A 15,203-nucleotide genomic window follows, 5' to 3' on the forward strand; every position below is an offset into this window, starting at 1 on the left:
AGGCTCCTCTCTGTGGGGCTGGGCCGAGTTGGACTGAGGCTGCCACAGCGGCCACCGTGTGTGCCCGGTGTCCCTGGAGCAGGGCAGGCTCTGGCTCCTTCCCCGTCCCACAGCGCTGACTCTGCAGCAGCCTTGTGCTCACCCCTCCTCCTCTGGGGCGGAGGGCTGCGAGTTTGCAGCTGCTCCGTGTCCTCTCCCAGGGCCAGCTGTGGGAGGGGCCGGTGCCGCTGGCACCGCCGCGCTCTCCAATTCCCTTCCCGGGTTGCTCCATCCTGTTCCGGGCCGCGGGGCGGTGCGGGGGCCCCTCGGGCCGCTCCCGCCTCAGGCCGCTCCCGCCTGGGCTCGGCCCCGCCCGCCGCTCCCGCCTCTGCTGGAACCCTCCGAGCCGCCAGGGGGCGCGGTGAGCGCCGCTGGCTTCCGGCGCCTCCCGCCACCCTCCGCTCTTTTTCCGCGGCTGCCGCCGACATGGTGAGTCCGGGTCCCGCCATCCGCCGCCATCCTCGGGCGGGCCCGCGCCCCCGCGGCGGGGAGCGGCGGTGGGGACCGGAGGGGACCGGGGCGAGGGGCAGTGAGGGGCGATGAGAGTCCGGGATGGCTGGGGAAGGGGGACCGGGGGGCGCTGGGCCTGGGCTCGGCGGAGCCTGACCGGCGGCCCTCCCGCCCACCCCGCGTTAGGGACGCGTTCGGACGAAGACGGTGAAGAAAGCGGCGCGGGTGATCATCGAGAAGTATTACACACGCCTAGGGAATGACTTCCACACCAACAAGCGCGTGTGCGAGGAGATCGCCATCATCCCCAGCAAGAAGCTGCGCAACAAGATTGCGGGGTGAGGCACTGCGGGCCCGGGTGGGCTTGGGACACCGGAGGGTCGCGGGGGGTTCGGGCACCGCGGGGCCCCGGATGGGCTTCGGGCAGCTGGGGGTGTCCCCGGGAGGTTTGGGCATCGGAAGGGCCTGGGGGATTCGGGCACGGCGTGGGCGTTCCTGCATTCGAAAGTGATTACGGTCCCGCCTGTGGCCGGGTCATTGATAGTGCAGGGAGAGGAGAGCGAGAGTTTTCCCGTGTTTGGGGGGGTCTCTGTCTCCCCCAAACCCTGTTGCTGTCGGACACTTTGTCTCTGATCCTATGGAGGTGATGGGATGATGCCAGGGTGAGTGGTGGGACATTGCCGGGGTGGATGGTGACAGCTGTCCTCATCCTGCTGTGGTTCCGGGATTTGGGGTGTGGGGAAGGGTGCCATGAACCTCGGGAAAGCCCAGGACACCCCCGTGTCCCCGCAGGTATGTCACCCACCTGATGAAGCGAATCCAGAGGGGCCCTGTCCGCGGCATCTCCATCAAACTGCAGGAGGAGGAGAGGGAGAGGAGGGATAACTACGTCCCAGAGGTGAGGCTCCAGCTTCCCCATCTCACTCCATCCTGCCTCGCTGGATCTCCAGAAATCCTCCCAAATTTCTTTAAAACAAACCCCCAGCCAGGAGGAGCTGAGGAGAGTTTGGATCAAGGGGGCTGAGGTGGATCCCTCCAAAGCTGCCACCTGCGACAGGAAGGACAGCTGGCTTCTCATGGTTTGGTTTTCTTAACTTAAAAGTTGGGAAAAAAGAAATTTGATGGGAAGCAGGAGGATATTTCAGAACGGTTGAAAACCTGCCTTGTAGCTGGAATCCCCAGAGGGAAGTTTTGGTAAAAAACCCTTGCCTTAACCCTCTGTTTGGGCGAGCTCAAGATCTCACCTGTCACCTGGGTGAGGTGGTCCAGGAGGGCTTCCCTTGTTCCAGGAATGTGATCCTGTTGTTCCTAAATCCTGTAATCTTCAGGCACAGCACATCTTGCCCTTTTCCCAGATTTTCCCAGTCAGCTCCTGGCAGACCTGCTGGTTTCTGTGCTGGCACCAGAGAGGGGTTACAGTGAAGGAATGTCCATGCTGCAGCTGTTGGTGCAGTGTCAGCACACAAAACCTGTGCTGTTTGTGGTTTCTTAGAAAAATCCTGGTGTTACATAGCTCTTGGGGAAGGAAATCTGTGGAGGTGGAGTTTTTGGGGTCTGGAGAGGACTGGAGGGAGTTTTGCAGGGAGTAAAGAGCAGGAGAGCACGGGTGTTGTTGGCGCTGTGGTGACCTTGTGTCACTGATGACTGCCCAGACTGGTGCAGTTGAGGGTCTAATGCCAGCTCCTCAGCAGCCTTGGCCTGGAGCAGGTTGGGCCTCAGTTTCCAAAGATTGCCATAAATCAGGCTTTTCCCTCTACTGCCAGTGGCCTCTTGCAGTGTTCAGTCAGGAAAGCTTGTGTTCCACCAGGATGCTCCTGTCTCTGCTGCTGGAACTGCTCCCCACAGCAGTGGGATGAGACCAGAGTGGCTGTGGTGACATTCAGGTTGTTGTGGGGCTTTATCAATCACACTTTTTCTCTCCCCTCTGTCCCCAGGTCTCTGCCCTTGACCAGGAGATCATTGAAGTGGACCCAGACACCAAGGAAATGCTGAAGCTCCTGGTGAGTGGCCACAAGTGTTCCCTGCCCAGCTGCTGGCATATCCCTGGCACAGCTGCTGCTGCCCTGAGTGGCTGGATGGTGTCAAGGGTGTCCCTCTGCCCGGGGTCCTGTGGGAGGATCAGTTCATGTATGGCTTTTGGAAGGGCAGAGGCTTGGGAGCTCTGCCACCAGCAGGGTGGGGGTGTTCCTTGCCCTCCATTCTGATGATTCCCTCACCAAGGAGTCAATCTCTGCTGCAGGGTGGTCTCCCCTTCTTAGGAGACCTTGGTCCATCCTTTGTGCTGCCACAGCACCTTCCCCCTTCCTACACCTCCCTGGAGGAACTTGCCTCCACTGTCAGTGGGCAGGATGCTGTGACTGATCCCATTGTTGCTGTGCTGTTTTCCAGGATTTTGGCAGCCTGTCCAACCTGCAGGTGACACAGCCTACAGTGGGAATGAACTTCAAGACGCCCCGAGGAGCGCTCTGAGTCTGTCCCTGTGTGTCGCTTTTCCAATAAACGTGAGGAAACCATCTCAGCCTGCCTGGTCTTTAGACACCCAAGGGATGAGGGAGGGGGGGTCCTTGGGGTGCCACATTGGAGCATGCAGAGGACTCAACACCTTTGTGCATACCAGCATCTTTTTGGGCTCTTTCCTGGCAGTTTGGGGTGTGAGGTGCAAAGCTGTTTAATTTTAGAGGCTCTCCTGCCTTTGGGGCAGTGGGAGAACAACCATGGTGGCTCCTTGGAGCTTGTGGGAGCCTGTCCTAGGTTTTTCTGTGCTTCCTCCAAGTGGACAGCCCAAAGATCAGGCTGTACCACAATAAAAGTTGTTTTTGCAACTGTATTGGTGATTTCCAAGTGCTTAAACAAAAGGGAAAAAGTCTTAAAATTCTTTAATTAAATGAAAGTGAGATGTCTCCCCTTGGATTGTCCCTCCAAGAAAAATTTGCTTACACTAGTTAAAACACAGCTTAAACCACCACACTCCCTACAGCCCCACAATAAAAAGAAAATATTTGTGTTTTGGGGAAAAATGTCTGTATTTATGTTTGTTGTGAAATTTAGTTTAAGTAGTTATTTAAAGAAGCAAATACTGCTATAACTGTAGCCAGTACTTAACACATTGAATGCTCTGAGCTGTGGTGGGATAATTCATAAATCATCTGGCAGCTTTCTGCTGCTCCAGCCACCTGTTCCTTAACATTTCCTCTTCATTTTGGCCTTCTCACAGTAAATGCTGCATTTGCTTTGAACCCAGTACACTGCATCGCCCGAGGTGCCGGGGATAAAGTCGTGGAGTTCCCCCTCATATTTCTTCATGTCCCGTGCAGAGGCATAGCCTGTGGAGGGAGAATGGGCTCACTGAGTCCCTGCTCCATCTGCAGCCCTTTCCAGGTGGATTTATTTACCTGTCACCATGTTATTTATTGGGTATTCCTGGAGGGCACGGCATGGAAATTCTCCCTGGGTAGGTACTTCAGACTCTGTTTCTTCACTGCTGTATTAGGAGGGGAAAAAAAAATCTGTGTGTTAGTTCCTATGTGTTAGGATTGCATGGAATTGGAGGTGTATCCAAATCCCACCACCCAAGATAGGAAAATACCTCTCGGCCAGGTCTAGCACTTCCTCCTCTGATTTTTCCTCACAGCTATTTCTTGCTGCTTCTGGTTCCTCTGTCAGATTTTCATTGGGCTGTGAATATCAGCAGAAGAATGAATTAAAATTGTCCCTGGGTCACCCGCAGACACCTGGTGCATGGATTCTTAGGGCTTATGATTTCAAGTATAATTCAGAGTTCAATTTTAAATTTAAGGGCATTCCTGCTTCAAAAATGCTGGGAAGTTGCTTTGAGAGGAGAGTGGGCAGTGACACAGGGAAGGAAAACACCAGACCAAAGGGCTGAGCTCAGCCTGTGGCAATTGGAATCCCTGGAACAGCACACTACTGGGAGACTGGATATGTCTGAGCAAGGGGGACAGTCCTTCCACTGCTGTCCCCCTCAGGATGTCATGCAGGGAGGGACACAGCACAGCGAGCACAAGGAATCAGATCAGGTTGGAAAAGACCATCAGGTCCAACCAGTGACCAGTCAGCACCTTCCCAAGCAGACCAGAGCACTGGGTGCCACATCCAGTCATGCTGGGCAGCCCATTCCAGTGCCTAGTCACCCCTTCTAGGAAAAAATCCTTTCTGATGTGCAACATAAACCTCTCCTGGTGCAGCTTAAGGCAGTGTCCTCTCATTCTGTCCCTTGGTCCCTGGGAGCAGTCCCCCAGCTGTCCCCTCCTGTCAGGAGTTGTGCACAGCCAGAAGGTCCCCCCTGAGCCTCCTTTTCTCCAGGCTGAGCCCCCCCAGCTCCCTCCTGGTGCTCCAGACCCTTCCTTGGCTCAGTTCCTTCTCTGGGCCTTCTCCAGCACCAAAATGTCCTTGAATTGAATTGAGGGGGTCCAGAACTGGACACAGCACTTAAGTTGGGGCCTCAGTAGTGCCCAGTACAGGGGAAAAATTCACTTCCTGGTCCTGCTGGCCACACAGGCCAGGTGCCCCTGGCATTCTTGGCCACCTGGGCTCGTGTTCAGCTGCTGTTGATCAGCACTCCCAGGACCTTTCTTGCCGGGCTGCTTTCCAGCCACTCCTCTCATTCTGTAGTTCTGCAGGGGTTATTGTGGCCAAAGTGCAGGACCCAGACCTTGGCCTTGTTGACCCTCCTAGAGGTGACCCTGGTCCATTGATCCATCCTGTCCAGGTCCCTCAGCAGAGCCTTCCTAGTGTCCAGTAGAACCACACTGCCACGCAGCTTGTGACTCAGGTGTCACCTGTCTGTCTGCCAGGGGTGGACTCAGTCCCCTCACTCAGATCTTCAAGAGAGGTGTTGAACAGGCCTGGGCCCAACACTGATCCCTGGGGGACACCACTGGTGACCAGACACCAACTGTCCCAGCTGTGGGCTGCAGTTGTCCAGGAGATGCTGTGGGAAATGGTGTCAAAAGCTTTGCTGACATCCAGATAGGCACATCACAGCCTTTCCTTCATCCAGGTGGATCCCCTTGTCATGAAAGGAAATCAGGTTGGTCAGGTAGGACCTGCCTCTCCTAAAGCCATGCTGGCTGGGTCTGATCCCTTGGTTTTCCTGGATGTGCCAGGTGATGGCACTTGAGGTGATCTGCTCCATAACCTTCCCTGCCACTGGTCACACTGAAAGATCTCTTAATTCCTAGACCCTTCTTCCAGCCCTTCTTGTGGATGGGTGTCCCTTGTCATCTGGGACCTCCCCAGTGAGCCAGCACTAGTGATAAATGATGGACAGCAGCTTGGCAAGCTCTTCCTCCAGCTCCCTCATCACCCTGGGATGGATCCCATCCAGGCCCTTGTGAGCATCTAAGTGGCACAGCAGGGCAGTGACTGCCTCCTCCTGGGGGTCCATTCTGCTCCCCATGCCTGTCTACCACCTCAGGGGGCCATTTGTCCTGATCCAACTAAGACTGATTCAGTCTTAGTGCTGAAGACTGAGGCAAAGGAGGTGGGAAGTACCTCAGCCTTTTCCTAGTCCTTGGTGATGGACACTGCAATAAAGAATAGAGGTTTTCCTTGGTCCTCCTTTTATATATATAATTTATAAAAATATTATCCTTTACACAGGTGGCCAGATTAAGTTCTAACCGAGCTTTCACCTCTAATTTTCTTCTTTCTGCATGACCTAAAAACATCTTTAAATGCTTCCTGAGTTGCCTGCCCCTTTTCCCAAAAATTATATAGGCTCTTTTTTCCCCTGAATTCCTGTGCAAGCTCCCTGCTCAGCACAAGCTCATCCTCCAGCACATACATGTGTAGTACAAATTTTTCATCTTACCTGTTCTTCAAGGGTATCTGCCTTCTCCCATATAAACCGGCCAATCTTCCTTCTGATTTCTGACAAGAACAACAAAACTAGTGACTGTGAGAGCACCAAAAACCAGAACTCTGGCACTTGCTGCCAGTGTGATGCCCTGCAGGTGCCTCTAGGGACAAGCCCAAATGCAAGGTCCTGCTCCTGGGCCAGGGCAATCCCAAGCACAAATTCAGGGTGGGCAAGGGTGAGTTGAAAGCAGCCCTGAGGAGAACTTGGGGGTGTTGGTGGATGAGAAGCTGGTGGATGTGAGCTTCCATGTGTCCTGGGCTCATCCCACAGTGTGGGCAGCAGGAGAGGGGAGGATTCTGGCCCTCTCAGGAGCAGCAGTGCTCCTCCAGCTCTGGGGTCCCCAACAGCTGAGGGACACGGAGCTGTTGGAGCAAGTCCAGAGGAGGCCACAGAGATGTTCCAAGGGCTGGAGCCCCTCTGCTCTGGAACCAGGCTGGGAGAGCTGGGGCTGCTCACCTGGACAAGAGAAGGCTCCAGGGAAACCTCAGGGCCCCTGACAGGGCCTGAAGGGGCTCCAGGAGAGCTGGAGAGGGACTGGGGACGAGGGCCTGAAGTGCCAGGACAAAGGGAAAAGGCTTCAAACTGACAGAGAGCAGAGTTAGATGGGATGCTGGGAAGAAATTCTTCCCTGTGAGGGTGGTGAGGGCCTGGCACAGGTTTCCCAGAGCAGCTCAAGCCATTCTGTGATAATAGATGGATCATACTCTGTCCTCTGGGAGGAAGAGCCACTCCCAAACAGAAGGAAAAGTCCCTCCCTGCAGACAAGTAACTGTCAGTACCAAGGCTGTACTCATGGGGGATTTCCACGGGAAAATATCCCCAGATGATTGTTTTTGCCTGACCTTCATGCAGGCAGGCAGGGGGCAGGACAAAGTGGCCCAGAACCACCGAGGGCCTCTCTGCAGCTCGGGTGCTCGCACACACTGAGAGGTAACAGGAGTGAAAGACCGTGGCTTTGCCCTCCAGGTAACTGAGACTCTCGTGTATGCTGGAAGACAGAAAGAGAGCTGGTTTCCAAAGAGAAAGCAAACCAAAATGAAAACGTTTAGAGGGATCTTGTCATGAAATTTGCTCTGATTTTTTTTGCCAAAAGCACCTAATTTTCTGTGATTTTCTACCTGTGAGACTCTACCAGTCGTGTGGTGGCTGCCAGCACCTCCCAGGGGCAGCCTGGAGGAGGGATCAGGGTAAATGTATTTTTAGGGATTACACAGTCCCATTCTGTTCTTGAGGTGAAACTGCTTAGGGGAGGGCAAAGACAGGATTTTTCTACAATTATCCTTCACCACACTGGTTCCTGCTCATACAGCTGAGCGAGGAAGTGGAGGTGGAGGGTGCTCCAGCCATCACTGTCCTCCTTAGAGAGGAATTAAATCTTGTTTTCTGGGTTTGAGGATGTGTATAATGATTGCATTTTTTCACAAGGAACTATCTAAAAATATACATTGAATATATATATATTCAATGTATTTTGAATATATATATAATTTTATATATAGTAATAGTATATATATGTTTAAATATAGTATATATCATATATACTATATATACTATATATATGCTACATATACTCTCTATATAGTATAGTATACATATATAAATATAAATAAATATAAATATATAAAAATACAAATATAAAAATATAAAAAAATAAATATATATAAATAAATTATCCAGAATTCTCCTGGGGGAGCAGGCTGGTCTGGCAGCACATTGTTACAGAAGAAAAGCTGTTATTCTGTGTTTACTAGAATTCCCCTTGCTTAGCTGGAGCAGGTGGCTGAAAGATTCCAAAATTCAAAGCCAGTTTTAAGCACTGGTCTGTTAGAGAAACTACTTAATTCAGCCTAGCAAAGCCTAAGGGAAATATCGCAGCTTCCTTCCCCATACATATGTTTACATGACTAAATAATGAATAAATACAAAAACTCGCTGATATTGAGGAAGTGAGAAAGATCCTTAAGACTTTCCTTATATATGTACAAATGTTCCATAGCTCTCTTTTTTTTTCTTTTTAATTAAGCATTTCAGTCCTTTTCTGTCCATTTTTAACCCAGTGCTTCCTTTTAGCATTAATTCACATTGGCTTTTTAGCACCAGGTTCCTTCTTGGGAATTGTGTCACCTCTGTTTCAGATGCTGATTTTCCAGCAGATAATTCACAGCCAGCAAGAAACCAGCACAATTAATTTAATTTATATCACAGTTAAGCCATTCTCAACCCAGGGATGGTTTTTCTCTATTCTGTCTATCTATAGCTTAGTGTGGGTGTGAGTTTTCCTGAGCCCACTGGCCAATGGCAGATCCACGCCATGACTTTAAAAACACACCCTTGAATTTTGGTGCTCTCACAGTCACTAGGATGTCAATATCCATGAAATACTTTTCACTAAATACATTAAAGCTCCTGTGCCCACCTGCGGGTGTCGGGGTGGGCAGCATCGCTGCTGAAGAGGTAGTCGGCATCCAGCCAGTGGGCGATGGTCCCGCCGCCGTCGGCTGCCGGGGACAGGGAGCCAGGTGAGCGAGGCATCCCGGGGTTCCCACCTCGGGGTGACCCGGGGAGGGGACAGCTGCTTGTGGAGCTGCAGAGATTGGCCCTGAAGTGGAAGCTGTGACAGCTCGCCACGGCTGTGGGATGCCCATTGCTCCCCTGAGGGCTGGTCAGGGCTTTTCCTCAGTGTGGGCGCACCGTGGATTGGCCAAACTCTTGTTCTGCCCTGTTGTGTGGGTCTCAGTCCCACGAAGGGGTGACAGGGCTGTGCCCTCACTGCTGTGCCCTGCTGAGGAATGATGGGTGGGCTGTGCTCCCCTCTTAATTCCCCCTGGGCAGTGACAGGACCGTCCCCCCCTGCCAATTCCCCCGCAGATCCCTGCCCGCTCCGTGCCCCGGGGCTCCCCTGGACTTGGCCGCGGTCTGGCCCCCTCACCCCAGAGCCCCCGCGGGCCAGGGCTGACGCTCTGCGAGAACCAAGCGCGGTGTCCGCGGAACATCGCGGCGGGAGCCGCCCGGAGAGGAGCCGAGAGAGGGAACGGCCGTGAGGAGCTGGAAAGGAGACAGGAACCGCCCTGAGGGGAACGGCCGTGAGGAGGTGGAAAGGAGGCGGGAACCGCGCTGAGGGGAAAGGAGGGCGGGAACGGCCGTGAGGAGGTGGAAAGGAGGCGGGAACCGCGCTGAGGGGAAAGGAAGGCGGGAACGGCCGTGAGGGGGTGGAAAGGAGGCAGGAACCGCCTTGAGGGGAGAAGATGGCGGGAGCGGCCGTGAGGGGCTGGGGGGAGGCGGGAACCGCCCTGAGCGGAACGGCCCTGAGGGGCTGGAAAGGAGGCGGGAACGGCCGTGAGGGGAAGCGGTGGTGGGAAAACCCGGCAAGAGGGAGAACGGCTGAAGCTGCGCCAGGGAACTTTAAGCTGGATATTAGGGAAAGGTTCTTCCCCCACAGCCTGGCCGGGCACTGAAACAGTTCCCCAGGGCAGCCCCAAGCCTGACAGAGCTCAAAGGGCACTTGGACAACACTCTGAGGCACAGGGCGGGGTTTTGGGGTGTCCCATGCAGAGTTAGGAGTTGGACTCGATCCTTGTTCTCCTAGAAGCTTTTCTCAGAAATACCCTTGCATTTTGCTGATTCCAGAAACTGCTTACAGAAAAATTGCTTTTGTTTCATAAAGCACAAATGAGGCTTGTTTCATGCTTGAAGTTTCCCAAGATATCCCTCAGCATCACCCATCCCCTGGGAACTGTTGCCAGCAGCAGCAGCTCAGCAAGATCCCGAGTACCTCAGAACCCCAAGGACGCTGGATAAAACTGAGAAGGTATTTCTGGACATTGTCCTGAAATCCACAGGAAAGGAAATCAGCCTCTGATGTGGTCACGTGTTGTTCTCCCACAGACAGGGGATTTTTGAGTAAACCATCAAAATAGGAACAGAAAAATCCCACAGATGCAATCAGGGCAGACCTCCCCCGTGTGTGAAGATGATGATGTGTCCTTTGGAGACAGGGTCACTTCACATTACCTCCCCTGAATCTTCAGTTTCTGTAGCTGCCTCCACTCCTTTCCTAATTAGGGTGAAGCTCTCTTGGTGGAGTGGTTACCCAGCAATTATTCTGGTGCTCTTGAGGATAGGAAAGGTGGAGCTGAGGTGGTGGAAAGCACTTTGGTGGCCTTTCATGATGCAGGGGAGGAGGCCAGGACATGTTCCACAGCTCCTTGGGCTTATACAGCACCCAGTGCTGCTCCACTGGGGTTTCTGGGAGAGAAGCTGAAACCTTTTCCTCTCTCCCAGGCCACCTTCTCTCACACAGGGAGCACTGCTGGGGCTGCCTGAGTGCATCTGGTGCTGCAGGCTGAGCTGTGTCCTGCTGTCCTGTGCTGACATGAGCACTGTGCACAACCCCCCAGCCACGACAGCCCCACCTGTCCTCCTTGAACACCCCTTGATGAACCCAAAGGGATCCCCATAACGGGCCCCTGCCCCTCAGCAACCAACCATGTGGGTGTTGGACGTGCAACAGCCTGGATTAGCCAAATCCCTAACAAAAGAACTGGTTATAATGAAAACAGCTATGGAACAAGACAATATCTATCAATCAAAAATCTCAAGTGTATGTTCTATGACACCATCACAGCAAATCTTAATGTACCCAGGAAGAGACATGGGATTCCACACAAGTGATCCTGGTTAAATCCATTTGGATACAATATTCCTCAAGCAATCATTCTGATTTCTTCATAAAATAAAAGTGAGCTGATGGCAGCAGCACTGGTTTTGGGTAGTGTGAATCCCCCACACTAACAGAGTGTAACAGAGGACTGGCCTCAACTTCTCCATGGGCTCAAGCACAGAGAGAACCAGAACTGAAATTCACCACCACAAACATCAGCTTCCCCCAGGCTCAGCTTTACACCACACACTCCAAGATGCATCTGTCAGAGTTCTCCCCATTAGAGTGAGCACCATTCCCTGCCATCGCTCCTTCTGTGTCCCACCCTGTGTCCCCAAGGTTCTTTATCCCTTTTTAAACCTTGTGCCTTCCCTTCAGACCCATGCAGGAGCCTCCAGCCAGGCAGAAACCACACCAGCAAAAAAAAAAAACAAACAAACTTTAATTGTCTTTTATTGATGGAAAAGTGATTTTGCATCTTCTCAGGGGGATAAAAAAACAAGCACAAAATTGTGCCACCAAGGCTAGGTATCCACCCACAACCCAGAGGCCATCAGAGCCTGTGAAACCAGCTTGTCAAACAACTCTGAAGAAACATCCTAGGAACTAGTAGTTAATTAAAGGATAAAAATCCTGCAAAATTTTGAGCAGTGAAAAGTTACCATTATTCTTTAAGCAGTAAAATTTTTAGCTCAAAAAGCCTGCAGAGCTCCCTCGACTCTGTGGCCAAAGCGTTATTTCTAACAAGGCTTATTAGTGAATTTCGGAAAGGAAGTTGATCAGTCTTGTGGCTATGATGAAGAATGGAAGAAGCTTGAGAAAACTCTGACTTGAAGGAAGAATGTCTCAAATCTGCATGGAGAGAGTAGATTGACATCAGTCACTCTAGTGACACCTTCAACTGCAATTATTTTAGGACTAAAAACCAGTTTCCTCAGAGCAGTCTGACTGCAGTGTCCCTGCAGAACCACCTTCCAGTGAGATTCAGGTAAAAATCCTGCAGAAACTGCTTTTCTGTCCCCTGCTTGGTGGAGTTCAGAGTTCAACAAGTCAAGAGGATCCTTATTCTCCACCCCAGGGAGGAGTTAGTCCTGCTCTCAACTCTTTCCATGCCAGCTCAGTAAATCCTTGTCCCCAGACCACAGTGAAGTCACCCACGTCCCCCCCCCAGCCAGATGTGGCATCCCTCACCAGTGTCCCACCAGCCCAAGTCATGGTGCTGTGTGAGCACAGCACAGTTCAGACCCTGCCTTGGGGCCAGGCTCACACCCCCACTGCCCAAAGGTGAGTGACAGACCACAGGAGTGACTGTACACAACTTTTTATAGCTCTGCAGGAACCGGGGCATTTCATGTAAGGGTCCTGTCAAGGCTTGTCCCAGGAACAGTTAATCATTATCCAGCCTCTAACAGGGCACATAATTTAGCTGTTTCAACCAGGGTTACATCAGCTGAGCCACATATTCAGTTTCTTTTCCCTATCAAGTGTTAAACTAGAATTTCCCCATTGCTACATCCAGATCAGTTACACGCAGACAGTTTGAAGAACTTGGAGCCCTCAGACTGAGACACCCGTGACTAAACCCCAAAGTGTTTCTGGTTTGTGCCTCATAAATCCCACAAGGTGCTGCTCTGCCACAGCGTTAACCAGGCTTCCACCCACCCTGAGGCACAGGGACCTTGGGTATAGCGACTTCCTGCTCCTCCCCCTGACAGGAAACAGCCCTTGGCGCCTGAGGGAGCTTTAGGGGACCCGCGACAACTCTCTGCGGTATCTAGCTGACACAGCAACGACATGCAGGGAAGATTTCTCCAAAGTTCTCCTTTTTTAGGAGCAAAGGACTCTTGTAGGCACGGGATGGCCAAAACCAGACCAAAACAGTGGGCAGAAAGGGTGTGGGAAGAGGTTTTTTTTGTGTCCCAAATATGATCTACTTTTTAGGCGTGGCTGCTTCTGTTCCTCAGCTTTTCAAACCCCCCCTCCCTACAGAAATGGGCCCGTTTCCCTTACCAGCACAGCACACAGCATGGGAATAACTCACCATGGATTATCCCAGACGCAGCTCAGAAGTCTGGTTCTGCAGGAAAGAAGGGCAGAGCATTAGACTTGGGGGCTAATGGCACCCCCTGTCCCCTGTCCCCATAAAGTGCCCCCCAGAAACAGCCCCAGTGTGGCAACCAGAGCTGCCTTCAGCTGCAGCTGAGTCTTGGCCAACACCATCAGCCCTTCTTTATACTCACACAACATAAAGCAAAAATTCACTGCATGACCCTTCTAGTTAAATTCACCAAGGCAGAATCGGGTGACACATCACCAAATCCTGTGGATTAACACCAGCCCGTGTCCTCCCTGAATCCTTCACAGGCACGTGTAACAAACAGACTTTTCAGCTAAAACCAAGTTAGCTTTCTATCTCTAACACAAGACCTTCAAACCCCGCTCCATTACACGCTGATTCCCAGGAAAAGGAACAGAGACAGCACGGATACAAAGCAAGGAGCTCCAGTAGGCAGGAGGAAAGGCACAGCATACCCCAGACGTAATCGTGTGCCGCCGGCATGGTGGAATGCGCCACCCTACAGGAGAAGATGTCCTCCCTTGTGGGGATGAAGGGCGCATAGACCAGGCGCTGGAACTGCCACTTGTCGTTGAAGGACAAGTCCCCGTACGTGACGCCGGGAACGGGCACCCCGTTCTTCAGGAGTTCGATGTCAATCTTGGGTGGGTGAAAGCCACTGACAAAGCAGTGGAGAGTGTTCGCCTTTCCCACCTCGGCGCGCGAACGGGCGTACACTTCCACCTTCGGCGCCTCTGGAGAGAGGAGCGAGAGAGCGTGAGAAGCGGGGCTGCCGCGGGCATCGCCTCGATGCCAACACTCGCCCACCCAGCCGGGCACAGTGACCCGGACCCGCCGGGACCCCGCAGCCCCTCACCCCCGTCAGAACCTTCGCGCCTCCTCAGGGACTCACCAGCGGCCGCCCCCAGACCGAGCAGCGCCAGCAGCGCAAACACGCCGAGCGCCAGGGCCCCCCGCGCCATCGCCGCTGCTCGCTGCCTCGCCGTTTCCCGGAATGTCCCACCTCTGCCGGGACTTCGCCTTTTATAGCCTCCGGAACACACGGCAAATCGTGGCGCGGAGCGGCCTCTACGTCATCAGTTTCCAGGTAGAACAGCAGCTCCGGGGTTGTGCGAGCCATCATGGAAGCGCTTTCGCTTTCAGTTCTGCGCTGCGTTGGGGGAGAAACTCGGGCAGAGACCCCGGGGCGTCAGCGGGCAACAGCGGCTGGACGTGAGCCCCGGTGGGCAATGGCACCTGCTCGGGACCAGCCTCGGTACGGCCACAGGCCCAGGGCAGCGCCCGTCCCCTGTGCTGGGCACTGCTGAGGCCACACCCCAAATCCTGGGGTTAGTTCTGCGTGTTTCACTCCAAGAGGGACATTGAGGAGCTGCAGCGTAACCAAGGAAAGGAACAGAGCCGGGGAAGGGGCTGGAGCACCAGGAGCAGCCGAGAGAGCTGGGAGGGCTCAGCCTGGAGAAAAGGAGGCTCGGGGAGACTATCTTTCTCTACTACTCCCTGACAGAAGGGGGCAGCCAGGTGGGGTTGTGCTCCACCCCCAGGGAACAAAGGAGAGGACAGGAGGAAACAGCTTCAAGTAGCACCAGGAAAGGTTTAGATTGGATCTTAGAGAAAAGTTACTCTCTGAAAGGGCTGTCCAGCCTTGCCACAGGCTGCTAGGGCAGTGGTGGAATCCTTATCCCTTGAGGAATTTAGAAGTCCTGTGGATGTGGCACTTGGGGACATGGGTTAGTGGTGGCCTCGGCAGTGCTGGAGCAATGATCTGACTTGATGGTCACAGAGAGCTTTTCCAACCTAAATGGGGGTAAAAGTCACCTCTTGCAGAAGATTTTGCATCTAGGGCTGGTATTACACCAACAGCCTGTGGTGGAGCAAGCCATCCACCTTCCTTTTTTAACCTCTTTCAAAACCTCTGTGGTATGTCTCGTTCCAGTAGCTGCAGGGTGGGAAATTGACTGGTGTTGGAGCACAGCAGAGACTCCCTGACATAAAACATGAGAATTCTAACACCAAAGAACCAGGTGCCTCCTCCAGAAGAACTGTGGGCACCAAAGCCCACCAAGGCTAGGAATGCCACTGAGTGTCCCAGTAGTGCT

At 53.1% G+C, this 15,203-nt stretch overlaps 3 protein-coding genes and 1 non-coding gene across 4 annotated transcripts; 2 read left to right on the forward strand and 2 right to left on the reverse strand.

Moving 5' to 3' along the window:
- The first annotated feature begins 311 nt into the window (after window positions 1-311).
- RPS17 (ribosomal protein S17) lies at window positions 312-3,002 on the forward strand. The gene is made up of 5 exons (XM_054642299.2): window positions 312-468; window positions 676-827; window positions 1,282-1,387; window positions 2,424-2,489; window positions 2,878-3,002. Exons 1-5 carry the CDS (start codon window positions 466-468, stop codon window positions 2,956-2,958), a joined length of 408 nt encoding a protein of 135 aa, XP_054498274.1. The 5' UTR covers window positions 312-465; the 3' UTR covers window positions 2,959-3,002.
- Window positions 983-1,110, forward strand: LOC129126526 (small nucleolar RNA SNORA71). The gene has a single exon (XR_008535083.2). It is a non-coding gene; the product is annotated as a small nucleolar RNA SNORA71 (small nucleolar RNA).
- Window positions 3,003-3,299: 297 nt separating the features above from the next.
- TERB2 (telomere repeat binding bouquet formation protein 2) lies at window positions 3,300-11,150 on the reverse strand. The gene is made up of 7 exons (XM_077185753.1): window positions 9,300-11,150; window positions 8,787-8,868; window positions 7,213-7,358; window positions 6,323-6,381; window positions 4,076-4,164; window positions 3,882-3,970; window positions 3,300-3,812 (listed from the first exon to the last, which is right to left on the reverse strand). The coding sequence occupies exons 1-7, from the start codon at window positions 9,361-9,363 to the stop codon at window positions 3,670-3,672; spliced, it is 672 nt and encodes a 223-aa protein (XP_077041868.1). The 5' UTR covers window positions 9,364-11,150; the 3' UTR covers window positions 3,300-3,669.
- Window positions 11,151-11,466: 316 nt separating this feature from the next.
- B2M (beta-2-microglobulin) lies at window positions 11,467-14,147 on the reverse strand. Its single transcript, XM_054642292.2, has 4 exons — window positions 14,000-14,147; window positions 13,563-13,841; window positions 13,072-13,107; window positions 11,467-11,882 (listed from the first exon to the last, which is right to left on the reverse strand). Exons 1-3 carry the CDS (start codon window positions 14,067-14,069, stop codon window positions 13,094-13,096), a joined length of 363 nt encoding a protein of 120 aa, XP_054498267.1. The 5' UTR covers window positions 14,070-14,147; the 3' UTR covers window positions 11,467-11,882; window positions 13,072-13,093.
- Between the last annotated feature and the right edge of the window lie 1,056 nt (window positions 14,148-15,203).

The sequence above is a fragment of the Agelaius phoeniceus genome, chromosome 13, assembly GCF_051311805.1.
Source record: "Agelaius phoeniceus isolate bAgePho1 chromosome 13, bAgePho1.hap1, whole genome shotgun sequence".
NCBI lineage: Eukaryota > Metazoa > Chordata > Aves > Passeriformes > Icteridae > Agelaius > Agelaius phoeniceus.